A 26615-nucleotide genomic window follows, 5' to 3' on the forward strand; every position below is an offset into this window, starting at 1 on the left:
GGAACAGGGTGGAGTGTTGGGGGATTTCCTCCTCACACACCTTCGCTCCGTCGCTCTCCTGCTGAAGGGAAATTCCACCGTTCAACTGAAGCTACATGACTTCATGACTTTTAACCGCCTGTCCGTCTCTTCATCTCGGTCTCTGCTTTTGTTTCTTCTCGTTGCGCCATCGTGTGTGTGTGTGTGTGTGTGTATATGTGTGTGATGTTATGCTTTTAAAGTGATATGCCAGCAACACTTCATAATTTTCAGGTCATTTATTTCCGACACTTCCTTGGCAACATTGTTTTATTTTGAAGGTTGGAGCATTTAGCATATTTGGAGTTCACTTCCCAGGAGCAGAGTCGATACTGTGGAGATGTATGGCTCCATGGGACGGACGTTAACGCCTCTGCAAGTTCCTACATGAAGTTAAACTTTAAGTTAGATAGTATAGTAGCCAAAGAAATTGTGTTTTTACAAGGTGTTGCCATGGTTATAACGTCACAGACTTTTCCATTCACACACCTTTGTTTCCAATTGTTTCTTAACCGGCCTCTTTTGTGTTTTGCCCCGCAGGGTTCAGGCTTCCACGCGTCGCGGCGGCAGAAATACGGCAACGTGTTCAAGACTCACCTGCTGGGTCGCCCGCTGATCCGTGTGACGGGCGCCGACAACGTGCGCAAAGTGCTGATGGGCGAGCACACGCTGGTGACGGTGGACTGGCCGCAGAGCACCTCGGCGCTGCTCGGGCCCAACTCGCTGGCCAACAGCATCGGAGACATCCACCGCAAGAGGAGAAAGGTCAGGACACACACACACACACACACACACACACACACAAGCACGCAAATGTAATATACATTTAATTCAAAGAGAGCTAGAGGGAGAGAGACCCGAGTGCATGAGAACCACTCCTCTATCCTTCTATCTGTTCCTCCACTCATCGAGAGAGGGAGAGAGAGAGAGAGAGAGAGAGAGAGAGAGAGAGAGAGAGAGAGAGAGAGAGAGGATAACTGTCTCTTTACACTGATTCAGAGTAAAGCTGCTCTTATTTATCTCGTCTCTTTTTTCTGTCTTAATCGCTCTCTTTTATACGCGCTCTCTCTCTCTCTCTCTCTCTCTCTCTCTCTCTCTCTCTCTCTCTCTCTTCCTCTATCCTTTCTGTGCCAGGACCATTTCAGGTAATCAGCCACTTACCTCTCCCTCCTATTATCCCCTTATCCCCGGGGCGCATACCTTCCTCTGTGTGTGTGTTTGTGTATGTGTGCGTGCAGTGTTTTCCTGTAAATCGGTCTCCTGGATCCTCCGTATGGAGGGAGGGGGAGTGAGAGAGGTTTTTGGGGTGTGTGTGTGTGTGCGTGCGTTTGGGGGGAGGGGGTCAGGTTTCCTCGCTGCGGTGCCCAGGGACGGTGAGGGGTCGGCTGGGTCTAATCTGGGCTCTGATCCCCTCTTCTCTCCCTGGAGACCCCCGCACTAACCTCATGTAATGACCCCTGATTAGGAAGGCTGCCTCCGACACGGCACAAAGAGGGGCTTTCTGTGGGGGCCCAACATACACACACGCAGACACACACATACACACACACACACCTGAACTTTCCCCTGCACTCGGCCCTGATAGGAGGATTTAGAGACACAGATGTGAAGTCGACAAAGTGGGTTACAGACGAGACGCTTAGCTCTGTGTTGCGGAGCAACTGCCCTGCTGAAGTGCCTCTAAGCAAGGCAGTGAATGCGATGTTCTGTCCGTTACCTTTGACCTCCCTGTTTGAAAGGGGTCGGATGGAATTTAATTTCCCTACAGTATTCAAACAGTGAGGTTTACTACAAAGACCTTTAAGGAATTATATGTGAGGTGATGTAAATATGACATGATGGTAATTCAACACGCACCCAACTAATTGAAGCTCTTCACCAAGAGTCTTCATCTTAATTTTATCTGAAACCTTAAATCATCATCATCAATCAATTTATGGAACTAAATGTAACTTAATCACAGATTTTCAAATCAAGAAAAACTTTGTCTTTTGTGAATTATAATTCTATATAATATTTTGCACATGGGCACATTAGTAGTATGCATGGTTGGGGTTTCAACTCATGGCAGTTTTGGGAATCAAGCCTATGACTTTGTGGTGATAGGATGTTCTCTGTAAGTAGAGATCCAGAAAGAAGTGAGGGTCAGCAGGACAGTTTCTGGACCTTGTGTGTGTGTGTGTGCGTGTGTGTGTGTGTGCGTGTGTGTGTGTGTGCGTGTGTGTGTTGGCAGCGTACCCTCCTGTTTTCTGGGTAATAAAACTAAATCAACAGGCAGAAGCGAGACAACATCAGCTGAGAAAAAATGAACGACTGGCTGACTGTCTGACCCACTGGACCAAAACTGCTGTGTGTAACCTCGTGGTTTTTCTTATGGAAAAACAATCTTCACACAGCACATTAGCCTTTGGTAGATCAGCAGAGGCAGCCAGTTTCCATGGAGCTCCATGTCAGCGGCAGCACGCTTTTCCACTACAGCGCCAAACTGTGTTTACCAATCCACCTTGAATCCCAAATCACGACATGATTCCACCTGCTCACCAGATCAGGATTGTGTCGCCGTAACATTTGAGGGTTTCACGACACATTTTTCGAGTTTTTGTCCTAGTGGATAGTGGAGCTGATTTGTTGGAATGCTTGACGTCATTCTCATTGTGCTTCAGGTTGGTGGCGGAGTGAAGCTTTAAAGCGCAAAAGCTCGTTTGGGCTCGTCTGCCTCCTCCGTCCTGATCGATGAGAGCCGCATCTCTCTATCGATTAATAATAACTAATAAACACGTCGTGATGGTTTTGACAGAGCTGTGGTGGAAAAATGGTGCTTTTTAGAGAGTTTCTCACACACACACACACACACACACGTTTTTTCTTAGACACTCTTGTTGACAGTGGCAGCCAGCTCTCTATTTTCACTCCCTCTGACTTACCTCTCTGTCTTTTCTATTCCTTCTCTCTTCAAATTCCATCACTCCCTCCCTCTCTCTCCCCTTTGCTCGCTTTCTCTCTCTCTCTCTCTCTCTCTCTCTCTCTCTCTCTCCCCCTCTCTCTCTCTCTCCCTCTCTTGCTCGATTTGTCTCCCTCCCTCCCCCTTGCTCTCTTTCTCTCTCAATCCCTCGCTCTCTCCGTCTCCTCCACATTTTTCCCTCCACCTTGTTTTTCTTTCTTTTGGAACGATCACTCCATCACTATATTTAGGAAAGACAGAAGCAGGGAAAACAGGGGGAAGGAATAAAAGAAGGATGTGAGGAGCGATTCAAATTGACCTCTGCATCAATTTTGCTGTCACTCCAGCGGCTCCGTTTTCTTCCCTTCCATCTGCACGTCTTGCACGCACGTAATTTTCCGTCGCCATCTGCTTTGACGTGTAACGGTACCGGATGTAAAAGTGGGTAAAGTGCATTGAACTTTTGGGTCTCTCCTGTTTCCTCACACTCTATCACGATCGTTTGGGGGGAAAAGGAATGCGGCCGTCTTGGAAGCTTTGTCTCCTGTGTTTCTTCCCATCACCAGTAGAGGGCATCGGCAATTGTAACTGGCTTACATCAGCTGCTCCTGTCTGAGGTCAAACACTCTCGAAGATCTCGTTAAAGGAGATTTAGTTTGCAGAGGATTTGAAAAAGTTTATTTATACGGCCCGTCCTACCACATCCTGGTCCTGATCGCAGTAATAAAACATCGTAATAAATAATACAATAAAACAATGATAATACGCATCACAGTAAAGTTTAAAGTGTCACAGAATTACAGCAGTTTTGAAACAGGACAAACTAAAATGGCTGACGAGTACAATTTATAGGACGCCACTATAAGTTAAGAGAGGAGACGAAAGCAAACATTTCTGCATGTAAATCTTCCTCATTAAACATTGACCTTTGCTTAAGTGTAGTAGGAGCAGTAGACCCATGTAATTTTATCGTCGTCACGTTTGGTTTCCCTCTTCTATATGTCTGTAGCTGCTCCGACACAACCTCACCTGAATGCCTCAGACACAGAGGCTTCACTCATCTGAGGTGATGACTGAGGGAGACGTATGTTAAAAAGGATGGATGGATGGATGGAAGGAAGGAAGGAAGGGGCAGGGAGAGACGGGAAGAGGTGGGAGTAAAGAAAGAGAGAGAGGGAAGGAGGTAAAGGGGGCCGGGAGAAGAATAAAGGAGTCTTTACATGTCTGTGGAACCAGCAGCTCGCAGCACTTTCACATAATTTAAGACATATGGACGTTATTAGGACGACTGTGTCTGTGTGTCTGTGTGTGTGTGTGTGTGTGCGCGCGCGCTTCTAAGCCTGTGTCTTTGCGCTCCAGGCTACAGAAGACAGTCACGTTTTTGTGGTGCAGGCAAAATGACTGTTGTAGCACACAATCCCCCCTACCCCCCCTTGTGTGGTACGCGGAATGTCCCAGAGTGACACTGCATAAAAAATGCACTTGATTGGCAGCCCGGCAGCGTTGTGAGACACACGGTGTGTGTGTGTGTGTGTGTGTGTGTCTGTGTGTGTGTGTGTGTGTTTGTCTAACCTGTAGTTACCTTTCAGAGTCTGACTTCCCGCCTGGCTCCACAGTAGCTCAACGCTACCGCTCTCTCTCTCTTGCTCTCTCTCTCTCGCTCTCTCTCTCCCTCTCCTTCTTGTCTCTGCGTGTGTGTGTGTGTGTGTGTGTGTGTGTGTGTGTGTGTGTGTGTGTGTGTGTGTGTGTGTGTGTTGGTAGGCAAGCGACTTGCCTAAATTGACCAATTATGCGTAATCCAGCGCAGATGAGCTAAATGGCTAAATTCACAGTTACACAACTTTTCTTGGCTTAACGAGGATTTCAGCTCAGTCACCTTTCAGTTCTTCTTCAGTACGCTTTTGTTCAGATGATCACTGAAGGTTCTCAAACTGTTCATTTCATTTTCTGGTCCTCTGCATGTACTACAAACGGAATAGTTTGCATACTGAGAAACCATTAATGTGAGTAATGATGTATTAACCAAACTCGCCTAAATCATAGAGTGTTAAAACGCTGAGTTTCTTGATCGACAATTGACAACTTTGTCATCCCAAACAAGCTAGCTAGCTAGCTGATGTGCTCTCTCACTCTCGAAAGCATTCGGATGAACTACAAATGTAAACATTCTAAATGTTTACATCCTCTTTGGCCTGTACGAGATAAATAGTGACAAATAGTGTAACTTATAGATTAATATAATATTATATTGATAATTGATAATTGATAATTATTAATATATAATTATATATATAATTATATTAATCTAATATAACAAATAAACTGAGTTTTGCATGATATTTATCATGCAAAACTCAGTTTATTTGTCCTAACAGCTATCGAACTAGGCCAGAGGGCTAACAATGCTCCGATTCTTGCCTGTTTCCATCATGTTAAGGTGTGGCAGTGATACTTGAACAACAAAAATGTATTTATAACCTAAATGGCAGAATAATCCAAGACAACAGAGCTGACAATCGCTTGCTGGCACTGTAGCCACGAGGTGTTAGCTATCCGCTTAGTTACCTGACAAACTTGATTCCGCGGCTAAAGCATGGTGCGGCATTAGCATTACAGTAGTGTCTGTTCTGAGGTCAGATGGTGTGTGTAATCCCCTGTGGTCAGGGTTGGAGTGCAGGTCATGAAAGCCGATCTGTGACCAGCGGCCTCAGGGTGCGGCAGCAGAGGAAATGTAGCACCGCTAACGTCTTAGAGCGCTCTGTGATCCGCTGGAACCGCTCCTTAACACACACACACACACACACACACACACACACAGAACATATGTAACCACACACATACTTAGGTGCGTACACGTAATTCACACACACACGCCGCCAGCTCAGTGGACTATTGTTCATTCATTCTGAGGGCAACGGAGGGAGGGAGAGAGAGAGAGAGAGAGAGAGAGAGAGAGAGAGAGAGAGAGAGAGAGAGAAAATGAGAGGAAAATGAGGTACAGAGCAAAATAAGAGTAAAAGTGCCCAACTGATGTTTTGGTGGCTGAAACATCGACCTCAGGAACCACATGTACCCTCAATGGCCTGAGATCAAATCCCACTAGAAGTTCTTTTCTTTCCTCTCAGCCTCCATTCTGTCTCAGTGTAGCAGTTACACTCTGCTTTGCAACAGCACTGTGTGTATGTGTGTGTGTGCGTGCGTGTTGACCTATGGAAAAATATATGTCAAGCTCGCCCTGTGATCCTCTGTGGCCGATGTGCAGAGCAATTGAAGCACTGACTGCCTGATTGTGTACTTAACTTCCCTTTTTGAATGTTGCTGCACCCTCTACTATTCTGGACACAAGCCACTGTAAACAAAGTGTTGTCATTGCAAAGTCTAGACTGTGTTAGTACACTTGAGCTCATTTGTGTGCCGATAAAAATAGAGGTGAAGTCGTAATGATACCAACAGTGATACAATCGACCACAGAGAACACGCAGGTTATGAGTCTGCTCAGGTTAGCTCATAAACATCACCTCCAAGTAAAGACACAACTACAAAAACAACAACAAGTGTGGATTTGACTGACTAACCACAAATGTGAGCGACGTTTGCCAAACCGTTTCATTTCCAAAATGACTGCGAGGCTGTTGTATGGCGGTGTGTCCGAGGTTGTGTCTCACATCAAACTGAAAATCGCAGCTGATTGATTGGCTACCGATTGTATCCTGAAGCGTTGGTCTCAAATATAAACTCTGCCCACTGAAATGTTCCAGCCTTATTTTGTTCAGCAGCAAACACAAACCATGTGTACCCGTCGCCAAACTCACTGAACATTGTTTTGCCTTGAACTACTCGCGATTGCTGGTGACAACGGCGGGGGATCGAACAAAAACACCGGACTCGGAATTCAGTTTGATTTTGCGTTCTAACTTAACTTGAAGGATGCAGTGGACTTGTGCGGTTTTCTAGAAAATTCTGCGACTCCCGGGCTTCTGAAACGCTTCCAAAACCCACTGGACCAGGCTTAAACCTCCACTTCGCGGCGGTGTAAAAAAAAACAAAAACGCGATTGCTGGCATCTCTCACTGCAAAGTTGACATTTCCGAGAGTTTTTCCGCGACAGTGATACGCTCCGTTCTGCTCTGGTCTCTTGTACGTCTGACCAATTTGTGTGTGTTTTGGGGATCGCTTTAAAGGTTAAACGCGCAGGAATGTTATTTATCCAAATAAAGCTAAGTGTTAGTGACTGATTCTTATTAATATAAAAGCTCTATTCTAGTCCAGTCTGCTCTCCACTCCAATATTCTCGATTTCTAAATCACTTCCAAGACTGTTTTAAGGGCAGTTTTGGAGGTTAAATCAGATGGAATGTTATTTGTCCAAACAACACTGACGACTGCTGACTGATTCATGCTAAGAAATACTATGAGCAGCCAGGAAAGACTTAACCCCCCCGCCACCCTCTCTGCCTGTCATTCTAGTTCTGCTGACTACAGGGGAAAACCTCCACAATGTATAAGTCTCTACTGTTAGAGAGAAGGGAGGGAGGGAGAGTGTTTGGGCTGAGTAAGGAGTGAGCGCTGTAGACAGCCAAGGAGAACGGACACACGATGGAAAGTCTCATCTTTGTATTATTTAGGTGAAAGAAACACAGAAAAAGCTTAAGCAAACAGCAACAGGGTTTTGCTTCAGTTACTAGGTGTGTGTGGTGGTTTCTAAGGCCTTACCAGAAGGTTAAACAGCAAATGTGGTTTCTCTAGCATTGTAATAGCAATCAAATACCAAAATAGCAACATTGAACATTTCTATTGAAAATCATTGCATGTTCCTTTGCATTGTGTGTGTGTGGGGATGTTACTGTACTTGACCCCGGCACATTTAAATGTGAATGCTACAGAAGGATTATCTCATAAATTTTCTCACTTGTTCACACACCCTGTTAGTCAGGATGTGCCTGCTGGGAGGTTACCTAAAGACACGGTGCTAATGTGAGTGTGTGTGTGTATGTGCTGAAAGACACACAGGGATTACAGTATATACAGTATGTGGCCTAATCAGTGTTTTTATCCTTTGCACTGACTTGCATAAGTTCAAAAAAGGCTTCTATGCTTTTGTCCACGTGCCAAATCACAGATTTATGAGCGTTTAATGAAATTCTTGAATGAGTCTCAGATGATCATTATCTGCTCCTGTTGTCTGACTCAAGAGCAGGCAGGTGTGTTTACTTTCCATTCTAAAATGACGGCATCTCCCTCCTTCTCTGCCCGCCAGGTGTTTGCCAAAGTGTTCAGTCATGACGCGTTGGAGTCCTACCTCCCCAAGATCCAGCAGGTCATCCAGGAGAGCCTCCGAGTTTGGAGCTCCAACCCCGAGCCCATCAACGTCTACAGGTACGGCGCAGGGTCCTTTGGGGGAGAAGAAAGGTGTTGTCATCAGTGCCAAACAAAAATGTTCACGATAGACACAAACACTGTAGCAAAGTCATTGCTGCAGCTAAAATCATGACAATAAAAAACATGACATGAAATTGCGGCAGGTAGAAAAAGCAGAGGCATCATTCATGTCACACTTCCTGTGTCTCATGTCTTTGAAGGATGCAGCCTTTGTACTCCTATCAAAGCTCCAGGAAGGAGACCTGCACCTCAAAGGAGGTGCTCGAATCAGCTTGTACAATCAGCAGCTTTTTTCTTACTTATCTTCTTTACTGTGTCATAGAATAAATAAATCATTCAGTTTGATCGCAGTGTGACGCCCCGCAAATTGTTTCAAAAAAAGGCTTTGGTTCACAGCCGCATTCGAAGAATCTGACTGGTGTTAGCAGTCTTCAGAGGAAAAATCCCATGAAATGAGAAATGGCAGCACCAAAGCCTTGATTGATATGTGGGAGCTGTACAACATGGGCTCCTTGTGCAAAACAAAACATCCTGGCCGCTAAGCATTAGCCTGAAAAGTGTCTTCGTGTGGAAAGAACAATCACACAGGAAGGGATCAGATTTATCTGAATGATTCTAGGGATGTCTGAGGTTCCAAATGATTCTCTTTCCGCAGGGAGAGCCAGCGGTTGTCCTTTACCATGGCGGTTAGGGTGCTGCTGGGCTTCAGGGTGTCTGAGGAGGAGATGAGGCATCTGTTCTCAACCTTCCAGGACTTTGTTGATAACGTCTTCAGCCTGCCCATTGACCTGCCATTCAGCGGCTACAGAAAGGTGAGTGTGGTCTTCACCTTCTTCATTCTTTTTTCTCACTTCCTGCAGGAGAAACATTCCTGCTCAAATACGCCTCATATTCTTAACACTGAAATCGATGGAAGGATGGAGAGGTGAGCCGTCTAGACAGGAATCAATTGAAATGGACCTTTGGCAAAGCACAGAAAGGTTGAGGCAAGATACTGTCAGCAGTTTCAGGACAGCATGCACATGTGAAAAAGGACAAACCTGAGCACTCCATACATGGAGTTTTCATGTGGATAAGCTTGTGCTTTCCCAAACAGGCTCAGTGTCTGAACTTTTGCGGTGTTTGTGTTTTATGATCACAAGCCGACCCAGCTGGGAGACGCCGTTAGTCAACCTTTGTGTGTGTGTTTGTCTGCAGGGTATCCGTGCACGGGACACACTGCAGAAAGCCATAGAGAAGGCCATCAGGGAGAAGCCACTGTGCTCCCAGGGGAAAGATTACAGTGACGCACTGGACGTCCTGATCGCGAGCGCCAAAGAGAACGGCACAGAGCTCACCATGCAGGAGCTGAAGGTAACACACCTACACTCCATACGACCAACAGGAGCAGGAACTCACACAAACACACACATGGCAAAAAGAATACGACAACATTCTCATGTGTATGTGTGCAAACATGTGCACAGGCTCGCAAACACACAGGAGGCCACACTCACTGTTTACCTAGCAAAGTGCTGCCAAAAGGAATCCCTCTGGGCAACATTCATGTGTGAACACACGGGAATGTTGTACACTTGCAAAGACACACACGCAATAACTGATTTCTCAAACAATTAATCTTGGCATCAAACTAGACAAGTGTCCTCCACATGCACACAGCTGCGTGAAGATATGATTGCAGCAGTGTTACACTGATAAATGTAGGCAAATGGTAACAGTAAAACACACACACACACACACACACACACACACACACACACACACACACACACACACACACACACACACACACACACACAGGACACATGGACAGGCACACCCTCTATTTACCTATTAAAGTAATTCAGAGGAATTCTGTGGAAACTCAACTCTCTCTATTCGCTCGCTGTGGTTTCTGGGTTAAATCCAGGGCCAAAAATAAGTCAACACTCCCCCTGCTAGGGGTCTGAAAGAGGCCTCCTGTACATACACACTCACACACACATATACATATATAAATACACACACAGGATGAACTGGGGAGCCCCTGTCGCTGAGGCCCAGGCCCAGGCACCCTCCTGTGGGTTTCTGACGCACGCATGCATAATACACACAACCGGGCACACGCTCACACACATGAGCGTGTGGTAGAGACCCAGATGATGGCAGATGAGAGGTTTATAATGAGAGTCGTGCAGCCCAGACCCGCCGTCTAATTTGCTGAGCTATTTATTCCACTACCTTTAATAATGGAACAGCAGAGCTAAATGTTGTTATTGAACACACACCTCATATTCCCACATACTTGACTTTTCAGCAATTGAAGGCAACAAACTTTTATGAAATTATGTGTTGTCTATTAGTGTTGTGGATGCTAAAGTGTATGGCCTCTACACCCTGCTCCCTGTAGGAGTCGACCATCGAGTTGATCTTCGCCTCTTTTGCCACCACGGCCAGCGCCAGCACCTCCCTGATCATGGAGCTCCTGCGCCATCCCACCGTCCTGGAGCGGCTGAGGGAGGAGCTGCGAGCCAAGGGCCTCCTCCACAACGGCTGCCTCTGTCCGGAGGGAGAGATAAGACTGGAGACCATCGTCGGCCTAAAGTACCTGGACTGTGTCATCAAGGAGGTGCTCAGACTTTTCACCCCGGTATCTGGAGGTTACCGGACCGCCATGCAGACCTTTGAATTGGACGTGAGTTGAAGTTCCTTTCTCTCTCTCTCTCTCTCTTGCTGCATAATGAAACAAGAATAGCAGTTGCTGTGCATTGCAAGTGAGAAAAGTCTGAGCAAGTGACAGGAATCTACCTGGAAACACAAGGCTTCATGAGCATCTCAACGAGGCTCACAGTCCTTTGTTTCTCCATATGTTCTAAAGTAGTCCATGGTGCATTCAAGGAACAGAACTGTAGGTGAAAACACAAAACATTGAAAACTCAACAAGGTGTGACTCCATATAATTTAGGATTACTGTGTTTTCCCTCCAGGGCGTTCAGATTCCGAAGGGTTGGAGTGTGATGTACAGCATTCGGGACACCCACGACACCGCATCCGTCTTCAAAGATGGGGACACATTCGACCCCGACCGCTTCAGTCAGGAGCGAAGTGAAGACAAAGAGGGACGCTTCCACTATCTGCCCTTTGGCGGCGGTGTCCGGTCCTGCCTGGGCAAGCAGCTCGCCACACTCTTCTTACGCATCCTGGCTATTGAGCTGGCCAGTACCAGCCGCTTCGAGTTGGCCAGCCGGAACTTCCCACGTGTGGTCATGGTGCCCGTCGTCCACCCGGTCGACGGGTTGAAGGTTAAGTTCTACGGCCTGGACTCCAACCAGAACGAGATCATGGCCAAGTCGGACGAGCTGCTGGGAGCGACGGTTTGAAGGGTGAGGGGTTCAATGAGAGAAAGGGGGCGAATGATGGAGGAAGATTAAAGGAAGGAAAGAAGGAATGGCAGATGTTTTTCCTTCCCCCTTTGTTCTGCCAAGTTGGAAGTTCCTTTTCAGACTGACAGACAAGCAGAAGTCTTTGTCTCTTGTTATAGCTAATGATGATCGGGACTTTCCTCAGAGAAATGAAGAAGCTGCCAAAAAGTTCTTACGTATGCTCTATTCTGTGTATTTTTAAAGAAATATACAAACTGTATGTACAAAAAAAGCTATGTAATATAAATAGAAACAGAATGTGGGTAATGCACAATGAGAGGAAGATGTTATGGCGAAATGACGCGGTGAAATTAGAAAAGTAGAGACGGTTGTGGAAGGAAGGTGAGCTGGAAGAAACAGGGTATTGGATGAACAAATATGATATTCGAGCTTATTGCTAGCAAATCAATGAACCATTTGAAGTGTTGGCAGGGTAAATGAGACACAAGACTGACAATTCATTCATGTGGGACCAGAATTCCAGGTGCCACCCAGATTTAAGTTTTCTACTTAAAGGATTTGCAGGTTCCTATAGTTTACCCGCTCACAGATGCAGTCAGATAGTAGTTATGGATCAGACTCGTTTGACTGTTTTCGATCACTCATGATGCAGTAAAACATGTGTTGTTATTTACGGGACAAGGTCCCCTCGTGGTTCTCAGGACCCCAAACATGCTGCGTCTTCCATCTCTCCCTGCCCTACTGTTGCCGGATTTCTGATTTGAGTGTTTGTGAGCGTTTGATTGGCTAAATACGCCTGATTTACCTGATCAGATGTGTGTAGAGCAGGTCGAGATGAAACATATGCAGTGTTTTGATGACCAGGGTTGAGAACCAATGACTGGAGGGCTCAGGAGACACATACCATTTAGAAGCAACATACACAGGCATGTCTTTCCTGTAACCATCTTGTGTTTTGATGCTGATTTGTGCATAAACTTAATTGATTATGAAGATGATATTTAGAATATTTTTGATATTCACGTCAGGTATCTTGCAGCGAAAGTTCCTGTTTGGTCTTCAAGACATTTCATCGCTCGTTCAAGTAGTGAAACGTCTTAAAGACCAAAATGGGAGTCAAGCTGCCTTGAACTACTACATTTAGGATTTTACTTCTCTCTTCTCCAGAATCATTTAAATAGTATAACAAACAATACATAGGTATAATATGATTCAATTACCCAATTACAAACTGTGCCCTTGTATAATCTAGTATTACAAGTGACCTCAGTACTATAGGGTTCTATCTGGCATTTTGGTCAAAACTGAGTGTAACTTGATCAGTGAAGGATGCCTTATGCTCTTTTGGGGTTAATTTCGTATTTTTTAACATATGGGTTTAATATTTAAGGCCCTGTATCTCAAAACAGGTCTGAGGGCAGATAGAACCTTATAATAAAATCACTTAAAATTACAGCTAACAATGGACTGATTTAGTGGGCAGATGAAGAAGTGAAGTGTCCATCCCAAATGCTCACTTTTACATTTGCCAAATTTCCAATCACTTCCTTTCTGAAAACCAAAATAATCCTTATTTACGGTCCAAACATTCCTTCAGACTGCCCACGTGCATCGTCTCAAAATGTTGCCCAGTTGTCTTCACGATGTGTGAACTCTCACTGACTGCACATAAACATAAGATCTACTCAGTGTTTAGTGGCAGAGCTGTACCATCCACTCTTTCAAACTCTGGATGACGGGGATTCCAATAGCTGTCATAGCCTTTCCCCACAAGGGAGTGCTTTAGGGGGCACAAAGAAGGTGCAAGAACCAACAAATCCAATGTCACAATTGGCGTCCCTCAGCTGTAAAGCTCTAACCGAGTCATGTCAGAAGGTGATGTGGTCCAGCTCTGCTCTGGACCTCTCTGCACCTGTGCTTTGATGCATAAACTACATTTCCACGTTGCGTTGAGATTGTTCCTACCTTTCGATGTCGATTTCCTGCGGCGTAAGATGAGGAGATGCAAATGGTTGCTCTCACAAAGCTGAAAGGGGAGAGGAGAGAGGGATGAGGTGGAGGGGGAGAGGATGAGACCTACATACATGCTGCTTGAGTGTCGCTTTGTCATTCTGTGTTTGTTTGTTTGTGATCTGTTTTGATGTTTCGTCTCCTCGGGGCAGCCGTTATGAATTCTGTGGAGAAGGTGACATTCTGTCTTGCTGCTCCTCCAATCAACGCTAAGAATGCAAAACAAGTTCCACAGTTTGAGCAACTTTATTAGCTGAAAGAGATTTATCGTATCGAGGTGATTGCACAATCAGAACTTTTAGAACTTCTGCGTTCCAAAATTGGGGAGGAAGATTTTCCTCAAATGTGGAAAATATTCCACAGCCGAACTCTGGGAGTTAGCGGAACTCGGCGACTCTGGGACTTTCTAGAAATCCTCCAAAAGGGTTCTGAATTCTAAACCGAAGCCTGAGAGAAGAACCAATGAGATTTCGGAGAGGGCAGGGTCAAGCTCGGATGGCTTTTCTTATCGGACGAGCTGATGTCCGATAGCATTTCTAGAAGGATTCTGACATTGTTCGCTCTTTCTACCAACCACTCCACTGATTTCTTCATGATGTTAAAGTGATGAAAATAGAGATTGTTTGTTTTGCTGCTTTTCTTGTGTACATTTTCTAATTGAGAGTTCTAGATTGCAACTATAGTTTGTATGGAGTGAGATTTGCGATTTCTTTCCCTTTTTATATATAATTTAGCTGGTTAAAGTATTTGCGTTTTGTGAAAGCAGAGAGCGTTCATAGGTTATAGTGTATATTAACTTGTACAATATTCCTTTCTTTAGCAAGCCATGGGGAAAATCAGCTATTTACGTCTACTAATATCCTAATATTAATGTTATTGTACGATTAATATTGTTGTTATAAGATATTTGAAATGCTATTTTTTATTCTATTACAGATTTAGAGTTTTTAGCCTGAATGAGAAAGGTCTTTGGTAAATATTGGATGTATTTAGAATATTATGTATTTCAGTTATATTGTAAACTGTGTTTAAAATGTTAATATTGTTGATTTGATTACTGTAATAATTATTTGTTTTGTTATTCAGACTTATTATCACTGCATTTTATTTGGTATTAATGATGGAAAACAGAAAGCACTTGCGAGGTATTTCTATTTTTTAAGTGCCATGCGACTCCACTTCACCTGACCATTTCTGTCTCTTTCTGTATATAATATTTGTATTTCTTTTTACAGGAAAATGTTCACTTAGGTTCAATATGAATGTTTTGTTCTACTTTCTTCCTTTCTGTTTTTTTGTTACCATGATTGTTAAATGTACTCCTGTAATAAAGTATAAAGTAAAAAGACGGCTCTGATCACTGAATCTTTTTTACTTTAAGTCTATGTTTACATGCAATTTAAAACTTTAATTGCATTTTATCCTAATAAACACATTTTTGCCTTAATGACCGCACAGACAGTTGGAATATTGACTAAACATGGAGAGTGATTGAGCTGTTAAAACTGATTTGCTTTGGATTCACACACAGGAAAATCTCAAGCTAACCAAAACGAACGTCAAAAGCCAGCAGAAGAAGAACACTCGCTTTTCTCATTGGTCAGAAATCAAAATCAAAACAGGAAGAAGCCAATAAGATGCAAAAATAACAGAATACAGAGAAAAACTATGGCAGCAGAATCTGAACGCACTTCCAAGACAACATGTGGAAAACCACATATTGCTTCGCATTATAGGAATAAGACGGGCTGCCTCAAACAGGCGGCGACATGTCAGTGACTTTTCGTCAGCTTGATGGAAGACAGATCTTGGGAGAAGGCGACGCAATGGAGAGACGAGGAAAACGGCGAATGCAGGGGCACAGAGAGAGAGAGAGAGACAGAAAAAGAGATGCAGAGATCTTACAATGCAGCACAGATGATCAAAACTCCACACACACACTTGAAAGCTGTGGTTTGAGTGTGCACACAGTTTTGGAAATGAGACAAATGAATACAAAACGATGAACGCTCACTGATAGAAAATGAAAATAGCTATGAATTTGTATGGACAGTTGATAGACATGGTTTACAGTGACCTCATATTCACCATTCAAATACTGCTGTCAGGGGCAACATGCACATGAGGAGCAGTTAGGGGACAACACTTCCACTGCCATCCTGAGCCATAACAGGGTGAAACACATTCAATCAGCACTGTGGACCATGGACACGTCTGTCTGTGTGCACGTGTGATTGCCAGCCACATTGGCCATCGTGAACAAATCTCCCCTTGTGGACGTTAAAGTCTTTTCTATTCTATCTTATTCTATCCTATTCTACTTAAAGAACAAGAAGTTCAGTTCGCTCTTTGTAGTTTTGCCACCAGGAGAGACAGTTTGCCACACTAAACACTCCAATGTGAACCACTGCAAGGGAACCACCAGCGAGTGTGTGTGTGTGTTTTTCACCCCGTCATGTAAGCTGTAGTGTTGCGACCATGATTTGATGTTTATCGTGAATGTGGTGGAGCTCTGTGACCACTGACTGACTGAACCTATAAGCACCAAACAGACCATGTTTAACTTTTAAACTCTTTCTGTGCACATATGCTGCTTACATATGCATATAACACACACACACAGTCTATGGAGGCTGAAGGCCCCGCAGTGGAAATGTATATTTGATTTGAACGATCTGGCTAAACCTGACTGAATGAAAGGATTTGAAAAACGGTTTTATTTAAAATGACTGATATTTTCTGAAAAAAGTAAAAGAGAGAAGGTGAAGATGATGAGGAAGGGCGAGGGGCCTGTGTGTCCTCATAGGACTGTGACTCTCTTCTCTCTTAAAGGATTAAACATCAGCTATTATCCAGCAGTCCTAATGCAGACACACACACACACTCACTCAGATGCAGATACGGGAGATAATCCTACAGACTGAGGATAGAGGGTGACCAAACAACACACACACTCATTCTGACTGAGTGTGAGCGTCCATCTAAGGCTGGGATGATGGAGTGAATATTGGTGAGGGAATTAAACATCAAGGGACTGAATGACGGGTAATTACAAATGTGTGTTTGAATCCCATGGACCCTCGCAGACCTGCAGGATAATCTGACTTTACAAATGTTATACTGCTTCCTGTTTTGGCATAAAAGCTTAATTTGAAAAGAAATCGTAGGTACAAGGAAGTGTCAGGACTTTAAAATGTGAGTCAGGGTAGGAGATGAATCAGGGTTCATGGAAATTCCACTATTCAAAGTCTGAAATGGCGCACATACTGAGGAGAATCCTTTTCAGAGTTCTAATGCAGCTCACATTTTGTTGTCAAATATTAACATGTAACTGTGGACGCCATGGGCCAACAGCGACGATTTCTGTGGGACCGTGACTGGACGATTTCCTCGCAGTGCATTCTGCGTGAGAAAATGCTGTGGTCTTTGATGAGAAAACAATCGAGCCTGCAGCAATGGAAAACATCGGAGCCTCGCAAACCGTCAGTAGAAGAAGAAAATGTGAAAAAGCACAAACCACGAGGAAAACAAAAAGCTGAGCAGAAAGCAAAGGTGGAGAAGATGAACTGTTTGGGGACAGAAAGAAGAGAAAATGGTTCCATCCTCGGCTGTGAGCCCTGCTGATGGTTTCCAGCAGTGGAAAAAAAAGGTTCAGTCTAAATAGAACAGACTCAGGATCTATTTGACTGAGATTCTCATAGATCCCGATGAGACATTTTGGCCCAAAATTGGCCAAGAGAACCAGTGTGCAATGTTGTGTGTGTGTGTGTGTGTCTTTCATTCTCTCAGAGTGTACGTGTGCAGACATGTACTTGTTTAAGTCTCAATATTTCTGGGCATTGTATCAGTGTGTTTTTGTTTCTGTGTGTTATTTTGCTTATTGCAGTAGTGTGGGCTTTCCCTTCATGATGAACTGTCAAACATGTGTGAGCTGCTCCTGGTTTGACACATCTGTACCTCCAGCAGGATGACGAACGTCTCCGAACGTCTTTATGGGCGCCAAGCAAAACACCATTCAGAGAGGTTTGGAAGGACAAGACTCTCAGATAGAAAGATAGAGCAACACTACCAGAAAAAGCCATCAAATCCTTTCTTCAGTCAATCAAAGCGAAAGAACGAAAGTGCCTAAGTACTGCAAGAGTGAAAGTACAAACAGAATGCGAGTGAGGAGTCAAAATAAAACTCATGAGCTGTGATAAAGAACCTCAAAGCCAAGCCAAAGTAAAAATAGATATCTCCTTAGTAAAGTACTTTTGATATGTAAAATGAGTCTATAACATACAACTCCAGTACTGAGGAAAAAAATACTCAAGAAGAAGAACAAAAGTAACAGTACTGTAACAGAATTCACTCAAATATGAAGAAAGAAATTAGTTAATTCAAAAGTACTTCCTACTTCTACTCCACTACATTTCAGAGACAAACACACTGTGCCAGAGATTAGAACGAGAGGTAGCAGGAGCAAGAGAGCGAGAGAGAGTTAGAGAGGGAGAGAGCGAGAGAGAGATGACACGTTAAAACAGGGAACAGAAAGTGGAGCCAATTACGGGATGGGAAGATAAATTCAGAGATAAGGAAGAATCATTACAAAGGTGTGTGTGTGTGTGTGTGTGTGTGTGTGTGTGTGTGCGTGCGTGTGTGTGTGTCGGGTCGTGAACTTCAGGTAAACTTGTAGTGGTGTACAAAGCTTGGCAGGTGAGGGAGTCATGCTGAGTTCAAAGAACACATGCAAGAACGAGCGTATGTGCACACACACACACACACGCACACACACATGACATGAAATACCACGAATTAGAAATGTATTCAAGGTGTGCTCATCCTTTGATCTCACTCCATATCACGTGACACTAAATAAAACACACTGTGAATGTGTGTGTGTGTGTGTGTGTGTGTCTGAAGGTGATAAATGCTGCTTTAAGTGTGTTCCTCAGCATGACACACAGCTGAAAACAGATCTGTGTGTTGTTTTGTTTCAGGTTTTAACCCCCAGACGGCCTGATGCTGAATTATTGATCGGTGTGGTAATGAAGTTAGTATCAGGTTCAGACGGCCTATGACATCACTCTTATTGATCACTGGAAAAAGGTCTGCGAGTCTCTGTGCGTTTCTAAAACAGACACAATCCACTGCAAGACTTACAAAAGACGATAACGATCAATAGGAAACTTGATATTTGCAGCATATTTAATGAGTTCTGTCAGAGCCAAATAATCAATCTATCTGACTGATAAAAGAAAGTTGGACCTCATATAATGTTACCGGTCTGACGCACCAAGAGGGAGACGAGAGGAGATCTGATCAATGGAAGCGATCGGTTTACAATCATCTGCATGGGTTCTGATCGTATTTGATTGATTTCTCCCAGAGAGGAGAGGGAGAGAGGAAAAGACAAAAGAAAGGAGAGAGAAAGAGAGATATGGGAAGATCACTGATGTTCATTGAGGTGAGGGAGTGAATCAGGGAGGGACGGTCAGAACTCAGCGGGAGCAAGAAACAGATTTTAGGGTACAAAAAGAGGATAGAAGGAGGAGGAGAGGACGAGCAGTAAGTGACAAGTGATTGATATCCAGGTGGTTAAATATTCAGAGTTTGTAAGAAGGCGGTAATCCGATTCCGCGGCCCGAGAGACGGCGGTGACTCTGCCGCTCTTGCTGTCGTCGAGGTCAAAGTGCTCCACTTTCACGGTCAAGAGTTCAGACCTAATTAAGCTCCAGGAGAAAGATCACACCTACATGGCTTCAGTCAGAGGCCCGATCGGACCCGGGTGTGTTTTCACCCAGTGTGATGTTACGCTCGGGCCGCTCCAAACAAAGGTTAGTCAACGTTAACGAAAGCTGGGAGCGAAGTAACGACAAAAGCACTTTGGTTTATCAAACTGAAAATGAAATAAACTTTTAAAATCGGGTTTTAGTAATTGCTTCACATTGTTTACGTGTTACAATGCACCCAAAATTATGAATCATCTCCTCTGTGAAGGGTGGTGGGCTTTGTCTCAGGGGACGAGAAAGAGAGAGAAATGGAGGAGAGGAAAGAAGGAAAGAACTGAGAAACCAGAGTGGATCAAAGATAGAGGAGAGTCTGATGGACAGACAACATATCAGAAGAAGGGACGACATGAAGATGATACACTGGGTGAAGAGGGGAGGGTGGAAGAAAAGGAAAAGGAGAAAAGGAGGGAGGGGAAACGAAAGAGAAAGAAAGAGTGAGGCAGGGTTGAAGATGAGTAAAGGGGAGGAAGATGAGAGAGGAATTAAATGATGAATAAAAAAGGAATTGAGGATGAGCAAGAGGAAGAGGAGGAGAGGGTGTGTATCAGATCTCTGTTTTGGCTCAGCAGTTCAACCTCCCCTATCAACGCATTAACATCTAAAATGTTGAGACACACACACACGCACGGTCAGGACTATTTTGACTACACTTGCCTTCCAGTTTTTGGGCTCTTATCTGCTTTTATAAAGGAACAATGGCTCCTTTCAGTCGTCTGCCCTCTCTACCTCCCTCCCTCCCTCTCTCTCTCTCCCCCTCTCATCCTCCCTCCTCTTCCTCTCCTCCGTTAGCCTCTCTCCATCCTTGGAATGCAGATTTCCGACCACAGGGTTTGAAGTTGGGCTGGAGGGGAGCTAATTACTATGGAAAAGAGAACAAGACACGGAGGGCGGGAGTAATAGAGATAGAGGACAGAGAGACAGATGGACGAAGAGAGAGATGAAGAGGAGGAGAGGAGCAGTGCTGTTGTTCATTAGGAGGAGAGAGACACGAACAAAGAGACACAAACACAGCAAGAAGCAAAGAGTTCATGCCCACAAATGTTCTCCTCTCTCATCCCTCAGAGACGTTTAGAATTAACACACACATTTTTGATTTGTTTGTTAATTTTTATACAACTTTCCCAAAATCTAAACCTCTGTTACAGAAACAAACAAACCCGGTACCTCCATCTTCCATCTTTTCAATATAAACCCATACAAACCATGCAGGCCACCGCCAAGAGATGAGGCGATGCAAAGTTTTCAGTTTGCATCTTCAGTAACCTAAAGGGATTCAATCTGAACAAAGTTGAATTCTAAGTGTGACCTTAAAGGCGCTGCTGACCTGTAGGCAACTGGAAGCTCAAACTTCACATACAGTAATGAGTGAGTGATGGTTCAGATGCTCCGTTTCCTCCCAGAGACACACTCAAATTAGGTGAAAACTCTAAAATGGCCAAATGTGCCAAAGACAATGTACGTTAGCGACGGACACGTTACCCTGGACTACCTGCATCCCCCTCACTGCGGCTGTATACTTCAGAACTTTGGCACATTGTTTTCATCCAATGTAAGGATTCTCCTCTCTTCACTCCCGACACATTTAACACCAAAACAACACGGAGGACTGGAGTTGTTTACAGGAAACTTGAGACGATGGCTAAAACGTTGCGGATCGATCGTCGCAGCGGCTGCCCAACAATCTGCGGGAGAGAGAGAGAAGTCTCTGCCATCAACTACAGCTGACCTCATTATAAAACTAATCCCAGCTACACAAACGAAATTGTCAAGTGCTGACATTTGAAGAGTTCATTTACAAGACCAGCATTTCCCATACAACCTTAATATCCGGGCCCAGTGCCCAGGTACATGTGAGGCTGCCAAGTACATTTTTTAAACTTAATCTGAGTGCTTTGATGCATGAATTTGGCAAATCAACAGCGTACGTTCAATTTTTAGTTCTTATTTTTGAATGCTGCCAAATGCTGAAAACAAGTCCCATCATTTCTTTCTCTGATGACAAAGAGCATCTGCACTCCACCGACTATCTGTTTGTGCCAACACAAACTCTACGGACGGACAGTTCTGACACATATTCTCCATGAGTACAAGGAAGTGGTAATAACGGACTTATGTTACAGGAACATTCATGGTTTGTTGGATGTATACCAGCGTTCTGTAGCCTGAAGCTGAGGTGACTGAGCTGAGCTGAGGCCTCGTTTTCACTTCCTGTTCTCCTGCACTGATATTGTACAGGCTGAACACACTAAACATGAAAATGCTGAAATTGCATGAAAGTTAACACTTGGTCTCAGCAAGCCACCCGTTCTTTTAATGTCTCATACTTCATCGTTAACAAGCTCCAATTCATGAAAGGGAACATTTTGTACGACAAAAATCCCACAAATGGCACTCATCAGGTTGTAATGATTGAATTAGCATTACATTTGCATTTACTTGGGCTGAAGTATTTTACATAAAATGCTCAAATGGCCCCCCGATCTTTCATCTCCCCTCTGCTGCAGCCATGCCGTGTCACCATTTGTGGAAACTCGGCTTCTTCCCAGGTCAGGCTCGGTTTAATTATTATTATCTTTGGTTTGGTTTTGGTTTGGTGTGAGGCCTGGCTTACCTCAGGCTTTGTTCACGTCGCGCTCGGAATGTTTCCAATATTGAATAACTGAAAAGCCGCGCCAACGTCTGCCAATCTGGAAAGCAGTGAGAAAACAATTAAAAATATTCAAACATCAGACAGCAGATCCCGACATTCGGTCTTCCAAGAGGAACAATTTTGGATTTCAAAAACGCCACGTATCAAATGAGATCCAGCAAAACTCTGCCGGCTGACACTAAATCCCAGAGGACTCACTGCCCCCGGAATTCCCAGATTCTCCTGGTCTATTGTTGGCGCAGAAACGATGGGGTAAAATATTGGTATTGTCACATTGTTGGCAGAGGAGCAGAGCGGGTACGATGCTGGACTGTCGTGTCCTTTATTGCAATGCAGAGAAGCCGGGATGTTGGTTTGTATCCCAGATCTATGCTGAAGTTCATTTGATGCCATGCGAGACTGAGGGGGGCTTAGGACGCTGGAAAGCTGGCAACAGACACACACCAATACTATGAGATGAAATTAAGGCAAAAGTATGAGACTGAACACACACAAACATTCTTTGTCTCCATCCATCCATTGTAGAGTGTGTTCTCCCAGAGGTCATCAACACCTCTGCAGCCTGAACTGTGATGCAATTTAGCTAGATAGAAGGAAGAGAAGGTGTGTGTGTATGTGTGTGTGTGGAAGAGAGCGAGTGGAGAAGCAAAAACAAAGAAACACAAAAATTAAGTGCTAAAATGAGTCAACCAGCCTCATCTGCTCATCCTCTCCGCTATTGGTATGCACACCGATGTGACCAAAACCAAGCACTCCCAATCCTCCTGAGCTCTTCCCCGCAATATGCACGCGCAAACACACACACGCAGCCCACCACCCGCCCCACCAAACACCGCCCTCTCGCTCTGATTCAGCTCTGAGGGGGAGATATTTGTGGAGAGCGCCTGGTTTGAAAACAATGCACGTTCCAGTCTGCTTCTCTGTCCCATCGTAGAGACAAACATGGCTGTGGTCCCTGCCCTTAGAGACTACAGCATCTGTGTGTGTGTGTGTGTGTGTGTGTGTGTGCATCTGTGTGTGTGTGACTTCTCAATGTTTTCCACAATAATCAAAGATTCAATCAAAGATGTAAGGAGAGAAGATGATACGGAGAGTTTCCATCTGCTTAATTGTGCATGAATTATACTGTTTTGCAATACCGATGCAAAACAGCAGTTACATAATGGCAAAAAAGAAGGTGCAGTTTGTGTTTGTTTTGATGATCTTGCATGATGAAGGACTCGGCAGCTCAAGAGACCAGATTGTTGCAACATGCACATGTAGAATGAAATGAGATAGAAATGGAATCAAATCCAGCACCAGATACAAAGAGATAGGACAGATGTGCAGATATGACAAATGTAGAACCCAAGAAGAAAGAAACAACGTGGGGTTAATTCCTAAAACACAGTGCCAGATTTCAAGATGTTCCCTCCTGTTTAAAAGTCTGTTGTCTGCCTCTTGTACTGAATTTGCACATTTGCGAGGTCGGGTAGAAACACCATTGCGCAAAGAAAATAGTTTGTTGATTGATGTTTTAAAGTGTATTTGACTCACATGTGTTGGTAATCAATACATTTTGATAGATGAGCCAATTCAGTCGTTCATTTAAATGGAGAGGTTTTGATCTTGTCTTGTGTCTCCTCCTCCTTCCCTCTTGATTCTGAATTAGATGCAGCACAAAATTGCATGTAGCCCCGGGCACTGATAAACACATGTACTGGTAACATCTTTAATTAACATTTAATGTAATACAACACATCGGTAATTTCCTAATCCTCTCCTTGCGTCGACCACCTTCTTTCCTCACACACTGTATTTCGTCTTAGTCGCTGCTGAATGCCACATTACAGAGTCGCAGCTCACTAAGGTCACGATGTCACGGCTGCATCTGTTTACAATTTGTAGAGGGAGCAGAATTTGCTATTGTGTTTCATGCCAATAAAGCACATTGGGAACGAGACTGAGTTGGACGGGAGATGGATACAATGACACAGAGAGAAAATGAAAGAGTGTCAGCGGGGTCACCACCTGAATGTTGGAAGCCGTGTGCTACAACGGACCCTGGCAACGCGAGTTTCCAATTTACGCTAATTATTACAAGCTGGGGGGGGGGGGGGCTGTGAAAAACACAATTCAAGGAGGTGTGTGTGTGACAGAGAGGGTGTGTGTTAAATGTTGGAGGCCGATGACACATTTGTTAGAAGAGAGGCCTAAATCGAAGTAGAACAAAACAGAAAGAGGCAAAAAGCATGGAAAGATGAAGAACAAGAGGAAACATAAACAAAGTCGCTGACAAGCTGGTTTCTGGCAGTGGAGAGCACGCAGTCAGATTGGAGTTCTACAAACATTTTTGGAGACGAAGCTATTCTGGAAGCAAAACATAATCTCATCTGTTAAATTATGCCTGAGTGGAAAAGCCAGAGAACAAGCTCACTGCTCTGAGAGTGACTGTCAAACATGGCAGAGGAGGAACATTAAAGAGACCAAACACCAGTGCAGACAGGGCTAAGTCTCTAACACACACACATACACACACACACACAGTCCAAAAGAGGTCCCACTTCAACTTGCAGCGTCACACAAGCAGCACTCACTTAAGAATCTCTCAGTCTTGTCCGAGTTGCCTTGAAACTTTTGTGCAAATTTCGATTATTTGATAAGATTCGAACACAGGAGAGGGAGAGATGGAGAGAGGAAGAGATGGAGAGAGGGAGAGAGGGAGAGAGGGAGAGAGGGAGAGAGGGAGAGAGGGAGAGAGGGAGCTTAACTGGACACAAGTGAAGACCAGCAGACGTCACTGGATGTCTGATAATAAGGTGGAGAGTCGTCTTAGTCACTATCCATTACCTGGAAAGAGGAAAATAACAGACCATGTCCGGGCGCTAACTCTAATACATGACTATTTACTCTCACACACACACTGTATTACACCCGCAGAGATCACGTTGTGGCACGCAATATAATTTAGACTAATGATAGGGTCCTCACAACACACACATGATCACCAGCGGCCACACACTTTTCCCATAATGTGCATCTTTTGAACCCAAATCTCCATCCAAACAAAGTGAAGTTGTGTCTGGGTGATGGGTTCATGCACAGCTAGATGACGCCGTAGGCTTCGCTGTGTTTACGCCACAGAAACAGGCGGAGACCATCCCGCCGAGATGAAGATGAAAAATAAAGACGAGGATGTTGAAGGCGGCATGTCCACAGTTTTTTTTGTTTTGCTTCCAGCGGTGTGTTTGTGTGTTTGTGTGTCGGCTTTCCGGGCTAGAAGCTGGAAAACGTCAGGTGGAGAGGATCAAATATCGGAATGGTGATTGGAGGTCTGTGTGTGTGTGTGTGTGTGTGTGTGTGTGTGTGTGTAGAAGATAATTAGTTTAATGGTCAAATGGCTCAGACAAATCTTGTTAGTATCGCTGTGAAAATAAAGAGATTTAAGACACACACACAGACACACACACACACACACACACACACACGCTTGTGCAGGCCTGTCTTGAGCTTGGGTGGACATTTACATTATGTCCAAAATCAAATTAACATGACTGACACAATTAAAATGTCAACAAACATCGACAATAAGCTCTTTTATAGACTCCAGAGTGAAGGAAGGAAGGAGAAAGCAGAAAAAAACAGAAGACAAAGAATTAGTCTGAGTAGAAACTAGAAAATGACACCGAACCAAAGACACATAGAGAGGAAGACAAGATGTTTAATGTAAACAAAGGAGAATAATGTGGACAGAAATAGAAGGTGTGAATAAGTGGACTATCCATACAAATTCTGTGGAAAAGCTTAATTCAAACTGCGCATTCAAGAAGTTCTTATTCAGACGTAAAAGTTCTGCACCTGATTTATGTGGAAAAAGGCTTTGGAGAAGAGCTGAAGAGTACAAAGACTCCTGGTAATCAAAAGCAAACAGCTAAAAGTCAGTTTAAATGGTCGCTATGCCTTCCCAAACAAACAGCCTCAATGATGAAGAGTCCTATACGGGATGCGAAAAGCTGGACGTCTTCCTCATGTGCTGCGGCGATTGAATGGAGAAGGAATTATACCCTTAATGGGGACAGAAAGGCATTAGCGGTCTTAGCGTGATCGACCCAACAAATGCTCCGCGGCAAAACAAATCAAGTGTGGGTTTGGAACGAGTCTAAGATGTCTTGGAAATATGTCTGCCGCGACCTCTGAGAAGTGTCAAACCTTCGCCTCTGCTGCACTTTCATCTTCGGACGAGAGCGGAAAATCTCGCCAACATGGAGGATGGATTGCCTCGAGGCTCACCGTTTTTTATCTCGCCAAGGCTTATAATTTAGTCATGCGTGATGGAAACGACTCAATGAGCGCTTTGCACATTTCGAAATGTTCCCAAATTGAAGAATTTACTCAATAGTTGGAGGGAAATACAAAGAAAAACACATGGAACAGGTCTCTGGATAATGTATGCACGACCACACACAAATAAACACACACACACAGAGACATTTAGAGGGAATAGCA

The 26615-nt window shown here is 44.2% G+C and overlaps 2 protein-coding genes across 2 annotated transcripts in view; both read left to right on the forward strand.

Annotated features, from left to right (window-relative positions):
• The window catches only part of cyp26b1 (cytochrome P450, family 26, subfamily b, polypeptide 1), a 29256-nt gene extending 14199 nt beyond the window's left edge, over nt 1-15057 (forward strand). Inside the window, exons 2-7 of the mRNA XM_076171613.1 lie at nt 559-783; nt 8216-8334; nt 8993-9149; nt 9535-9690; nt 10727-11011; nt 11304-15057. Coding sequence (XP_076027728.1) covers nt 559-783; nt 8216-8334; nt 8993-9149; nt 9535-9690; nt 10727-11011; nt 11304-11696 — 1335 coding nt within the window. The 3' untranslated portion in view covers nt 11697-15057. The remainder of the gene's footprint in view (nt 1-558; nt 784-8215; nt 8335-8992; nt 9150-9534; nt 9691-10726; nt 11012-11303) is intronic.
• LOC143017004 (pyrin-like) overlaps nt 5756-26615 on the forward strand; it is a 162856-nt gene continuing 141996 nt past the window's right edge. Inside the window, exon 1 of the mRNA XM_076171614.1 lies at nt 5756-5784. The gene's annotated coding sequence lies outside the window, so the exon portion shown is untranslated. The remainder of the gene's footprint in view (nt 5785-26615) is intronic.

This window comes from Genypterus blacodes, unplaced genomic scaffold (assembly GCF_046128005.1).
Source record: "Genypterus blacodes isolate CSIRO-AG114 ecotype Tasmania unplaced genomic scaffold, CSIRO-AGI_Gbla_v1 ptg000260l_1, whole genome shotgun sequence".
NCBI lineage: Eukaryota > Metazoa > Chordata > Actinopteri > Ophidiiformes > Ophidiidae > Genypterus > Genypterus blacodes.